At 28.9% G+C, this 6,325-nt stretch overlaps 1 protein-coding gene across 1 annotated transcript; it reads right to left on the bottom strand.

Moving 5' to 3' along the window:
• Positions 1 to 1,107: 1,107 nt before the first annotated feature.
• LOC145012215 (beta-carotene isomerase D27, chloroplastic-like) lies at positions 1,108 to 4,302 on the bottom strand. Its single transcript, XM_078971012.1, has 7 exons — positions 4,030 to 4,302; positions 3,625 to 3,764; positions 3,065 to 3,157; positions 2,894 to 2,955; positions 2,625 to 2,731; positions 2,422 to 2,514; positions 1,108 to 1,278 (listed from the first exon to the last, which is right to left on the bottom strand). The coding sequence occupies exons 1-7, from the start codon at positions 4,295 to 4,297 to the stop codon at positions 1,217 to 1,219; spliced, it is 825 nt and encodes a 274-aa protein (XP_078827138.1). The 5' UTR covers positions 4,298 to 4,302; the 3' UTR covers positions 1,108 to 1,216.
• Positions 4,303 to 6,325: the final 2,023 nt, after the last annotated feature.

The following is a 6,325-nucleotide window of genomic DNA, read 5'->3' on the forward strand; positions in this document are numbered from 1 at the left end:
GTGCTACATTATTAGTAAGGTTGTACGCCCCCACAACAACCATTGGGTGCTCTAAATAGAAAAGAAAAGAAAAAAAAAACAAAGAAATGACTTATACTAAAAGTAGGGTCTTTAATATTTTGTTAAAAATCACATTGTTAGGGAAGAATGTTATACTAATGGAAATGATATAATTATTGAGTTATAAATTTTGTAGAAAATGTTGCCAGATAAAGTAAATGAAGTTGTGAGTAGAAAATGTTCCTGGATAAAGTAAATGAAGTTGTGAGTCTTTGGACAAATATCCAAATAATAGAGTTTGCAAAAACAGTGACATGTATATGATTCCTATTATAATGGTTGCATATATAAAATTTTGTCGATGATACCGGTTACGGTTGTTTCCGGGAAAAAAAGTTTGTCAAAGTTGAAGCTTTTAAAATCATATCTTTGAAGTATCCTGACTCAAGAAAGAATGAATGAGTTATCAATTTAAAGCAATTTTAAGTCCATTTTTACAAAATCTTGACTATTGTAAATGAAAGATGTATTTGTTTTAAGAAAATGCATGAAGCTATTGTTGTGATTTTGGTGGATTTTGGTTTGTATTACTATTGATTTTGTTTAACCGTAAAATTTATTGTATTTTTTCCTCTATGAAAGTTTATATACAGTACAAACATAAAGGCATAAAAATCTTATCTTATCAAGGACATTCCGGTCCTGATATTATGAGATTAGACGAATGTTATAATTTTATTGTTTATATTTTTAGAATTACCGTGCCTTTTATTATTAAATTGTACAGGGCTTCCAAATTCTTGAGGCCGGCCGTGGATGTTATATGAAGAGTGGTGGGCGATAGTGATGATAAATCGGTTTTAAAGTGGGTAAAAGTGTTTTTGAATAATTTAATTAGTTTGTTAGTCATCTCTACATTAAAACTGATTATTTTTTTAAATAATGATAACTTACCTTTTGATAACCATTATTTTTTAATTGAGAATGTTTCTTAAACAATTTAAATAGTTTGTCGTTAACCTTTAATACGACAACTAATACCAAAAGATCCAAACAACAATATAATTTTGTTACTAATAAAAACACATGTCCATCGAAATATATCTATATAATCAGGTATCTTATATTTATCAAATCAAATCTAAATAACATTATGAAACAATTTTGATTAAAACCGAAATATAATGACGTTCTTTTTGAGTCTTTGATCTCTATATTAATCTATATATTCCGAGGGCTTGGATACACAACTTGTATCATGTTTATGTTTCACATTACCTACAGGAAATACATATAAAAAAGGGAGAATTACACACAATTTAATAAAAAAAAAAAATTAAAATGCATTTCCATAAGAAGAGAGATTATTATTAGCAATAACAAAAGCTATTAGTTTCAACCAACATTACTAACAAATAAAGAGGTCGTATTTGAAAAACAACGTAAATTTGAAACGTTGAGTATTGCGACCAAAATATCCATTGCCTTTTTTTTGACAGCTCGATGGCTTATATAAAATCACATTGCCGTCTAGTTTAAAAAATTCCATATTTTAGAGTTGAGACATCTTAATGAATTATAAATAAATTTTGAAAAATGAATCCATGTCAATATTAGAGGCTGTTCGGCAAAGAGTTTTTGAATTTTTGTCAAAACTCTTTTAGCTTTTATTTAAAAATGTGAATTAAAAAAAATTGTTTGGCAATATAAACTTTTAATTTTTATTTTAAATAAAAACAACTTATAATCCAAAAGCTATTTGTGAGCTTTTATCTTTTTTGGACTTTTAGTTTTTTCTCTTATATAAACTTTAAAAGCTAACTAAACTGCTTTCCCAATATTTATGTACAAATTAACTTACGTCTTCAAACCAATTAGTTTTGTCAAATACATATAAATCGACAAATCACCGGTTTAAATTTTGCTTTGGGCTTTATGTTGCATGTTGAGATTTCGGCTTATTACTTAAAGCAAAGTAAATTTGAGTCATATATTGTCTTGAAAATTCATAAGGTTATTTTGGATAAACCAAGTTAAATCGAGTAATGTATTGTCGTCCAAAATATATTTAAATGTTTATAATTTTGTAAATTGTTTTAGAACTTAATATAACTTTTGTTGCTATAAAATACATTAAAAAATTGTTGCCGGCATTCCCAACTCTCCCCGACACATTGTGACAGTGTGACTATGTTTGACAAGTGATATGTTACTTATAAGATAGTTTATTAAAAAAAAATTATATTATCGATAAATCAAAAAATAGGTTATAAACTACTTTTTAAAATCAACTAAAGTCTAAAACTTTTATCTATTTTAAATTGTATTAAAAATTATTATTTTGAGTCATTACCCAGTTCACCCGACCTATCGATTTTAGCAAGTGAAGTTGTGATTTAAAAGGATGTCGGAGGTATTTACATAATTTGTAGCAAGGTTGCTTAAATGCTGGATCATCTTGTAGCGTAGGAGGATTCTGCCCAAATATCATATCGCAACTCATATCCTCATAATCTGCAATCGTATTAATTAATTAACTAACTGCTTCAACATTTTACTTAATTAAATTGGCTATAACAAATTAAACAATTATATGAATGTATATGTGTGACTCATGTACTTACTCGGAACCATGTTGAATGGGACGCCGAAGGAACTCTTAATGAACTCTTGTGATGGTATCTTGCAGAGATTGGTGCACATTCCTGCGCAATTAGTCGATTCAAGAAACCTGAATTAAAAACAATGCTTAATCAATCACTTGCTTATTCATAAACAAACTTACATGTACATTTATTATTCCTTTTATTATTAATAAAAAAGTTACCATTTTATGCATATGTAATTGGTACTAAAATATATAACATGGCTGTACTACGAAATTAAGTAGCACCTGCATTTCTTTACATGAACGACATTTCTCTCGATTCTCCCTTCAAACTCAGATTCTATTACCTTATGTTAGAAAACACAAATTAGTAAAAATTAATTCAGATTAAATGTGAAAATGTCTATAAAGTAGATAATTAAGTAGCAAAGAAGAATGTCGAGACTTGAGATTGACCTCACATGAACCAACAAGCCAAGGGAAGAAGATGGTTGTGAAGGTGGCGAAATACTCTCTTGAGAACTTTGAAGGTGGCAACATTGTTTTGATCTGCTTAATTCAACAAGAAGAGTTACATTCATATATCTATACATATAAGTAAATAATATTGGACCTATTGGTTACATTTTTTTTTTTTTTTTTAATTTAAAAACTTATGACATAGTCTTGTAATTTCTGTTTATGATTCATTAATATTCAAAATTATTTTTAGATGTTTGAATTAAAGTTCATTTTTTTGTCATGTTACGATCAACATAGAGCATTTAAACTTTAATTATAATTGTTTCTATATTATATAGATGGCAAAATAATTATTTTGGAAGTAGTGTCAAAGCGTTACAAAGATATTTGGTTAATAATTAGGCATTCCAACTGAATATACATGCCAAATCATATGTTGTGTATTTATTTTAAAGCATATACAAACAATGGATAGTATGAAATAATTAAAAAAAAAAAACTAAGATAAATTAACTATTGGAATGGAAAATTGCATAAAAACAACGACGACTTGCCAGGAATGAGATAGGTCGAGGAATAGCACTCTGAAGAGCCTTCACAACAAGCTGTCGTTGTTGGATCGGGTCAAAGTTTCTGAAAACCGCTCCGGCAGCTATCACCAAGCTCTCATACCCGCTCTTCTCGTTTTTCATCCCTTTGTTTTTAACAAATGAAAAAAACTTTTAACACCACCCACTATAAAACCTAATCCATCACCTCTCGTTTTATAACACAAAAGGTGACGGGTTACCTTACCTATATAGATATAATTGGATTATTATATATCATCAAAAATATTAATGTTAACTTCAAATCTATGGATGTCAAATATTTCATTTAAAAGTGTCTTGGTTAATTAATAGAATACATGAAATAATATATATTATCTCTAAATAAAATGGAAGAGCAGTGAAACGAACCAGTGGTGTCTTGCACTGCTTTGGAGAGATAATCAATGGCGACCTGATCGAACCAGGTGTCTTTATAGACTGTCTTGCTTGTGGTGGTATCTATGTTTATGTTATAACTGCTTGTAGCCTCGGTTTTAAGGTTGTTAGTAGAAGTGGATGGTGTTAGTACAGATACAACCGCAAAACGTTTATGTTTGGGTTGAAAACATCGAGTCATTGGTTGGTTGACCGGCAGGAATCCGATCATCGGTGAAGTTGGAAAAATGATGGTTTCCATAGTTTATAGTGAGAGAAAGACAGTAATTAAGGTTAGAGTAGTAGATATATATATGTGTGTATGTATAATGCGTCCAAAAAAGAGAACAAGAGAATTTTCACAATTCACTTTGTTTAGATGCCTCGTTACCGCCTATTCCCCTCCCCCAACTTGTTTATTCGTTTATTGTTATCTACATATTTTTTATTCATGCCAAATGCATATGGGTTTATATAAAAATCATGTGAACTTTTGCTTATGTGATCCATATGGGTTATATCAGAGATTCCTTTTTTATTAAAAAATTATAAAAGGCGGTTTAATTTGAATATTAGTAGATTATCGACTGTCCTTTATCTATAGTTTTCTGATTCCAAATATGGACATCTTAATTTAGTACACAATTCTTTGTAAATAAAATACATATTTTATTAAGGAATTATATTATATTTTAAAACATTTTACAAATCACTTCGATTTAACCACTAACCTAGGTTTTGCATGCCACAACTAACTTACAAGTTAATTTATTTTTTGAAGCTTTTCATGCTGTTATGTTTGATTAATCAATAAATAGCTTATAAACTGATTTACAATATAAATTTTCAAAAAACTAGGCATGATTGCTTTTCAACTAATTTAAAAACTTTTTAATTTTTTCCGTATATACCATTTATTATTTTAATAAACATTTTTCTATGTCTTTATATGTTATTTTATACTTTCTAGCTAGCTTATAGTTATTTTTTATTGAATTATCATTTTTATCGGTTATCAACTAATTTTTCAATTAGTATGTTAAACATATCATTATCAACAATTACTAAATTGGTGTTTCTAAAATGATAGATTTAAGTTTGAAATCGTTGGATGTTTTTCATAAACCTGTTTTGGTAGAATGTGACGGTGTCATTTTACAAAGAGAAGCAACAACCATAAGAAGTTAAAAACATTGATAAAGATGTCGAATTTGTGTTGGTTGATTGTCTTTATTTCTAATTTCAAACAAGTTGAACTTTAAACACAAGTTCCCACATGTTTAATTAGTATATTTAATCTTCATTGTCTTTTTCTTTATTCAAAAAATTGTATTTTCTTTTGATTCTCTGCTCCATCAACGTGACACAAGCATTCGAACAAGTAACCTTTTAAATACAATATTAATTTCATATCTTTAAACATTAGTTATTGTCGCATTAGTTCTTCAATTATGGAGTTGATAAATCCATAATTTTATTTTTATTGTTAGCTTAATAAAATATGAAAATTGACACCATAGCACAATCAAATATGGGGTCTTTACGGATTGATCATTTAAGTTGTTTTTTTTTGCTTAATAGATCCCTAAAGTATCAATTTACCTCTTAAATAAAGGAACCGACCAATTTAATTATGATTTTGCCGATAACACCTAGTCCATGTGGTTTTTTCTATTTTTTTTGAAATTAAAAATTAAAACTTTATCTACTTGGTTTTCTTTTTCATTTCTCCTTAATAAAATTGATCCTTAAACTCAAACCACTCCACCTTTCTTCATTCACATCTCCATCTTCAATCATCGGGCAACCTCCACAGATCATCGCTTCGTCGACCTTGTTGGTAGTGGAATATCGCCACCCCTTTCCCTCTATTTTTTTTAATAGCTAAAGACTCATATATTCACAATTCTAGCAAATTGCTAGAATGAAACAGATCCAATTACAAGGATTCAGAATCCACGTGTTCCAAAGTACATTGGACTTGGAAGCTTGGAATTTTCAAGAAAACGATTGCAAAATAAAACTATCAAACAATGTATTTTTCCTAATTTGAATCCCATCTAACACCAAATAATTTCTGAATCTCCATATCACCCAACATTTAGTTACTATTGTCACTTGTAACCGCAACTTTTTATTTTGAGAAATTGGTTGGTTATCCACCCAAGAAAATCATTCTTTGATCAATAATGAACCTGAGAATGTCATCCTACACCAACGAGCAACAAGACTAATGAGCAACAAGAGATAAAAGAGTCGATGCCACCTCACATTGAATGAAAATGTCTCC

This window comes from Lactuca saligna, chromosome 8 (assembly GCF_052625555.1).
Source record: "Lactuca saligna cultivar CGN05327 chromosome 8, ASM5262555v1, whole genome shotgun sequence".
Taxonomy (NCBI): Eukaryota; Viridiplantae; Streptophyta; class Magnoliopsida; order Asterales; family Asteraceae; genus Lactuca; species Lactuca saligna.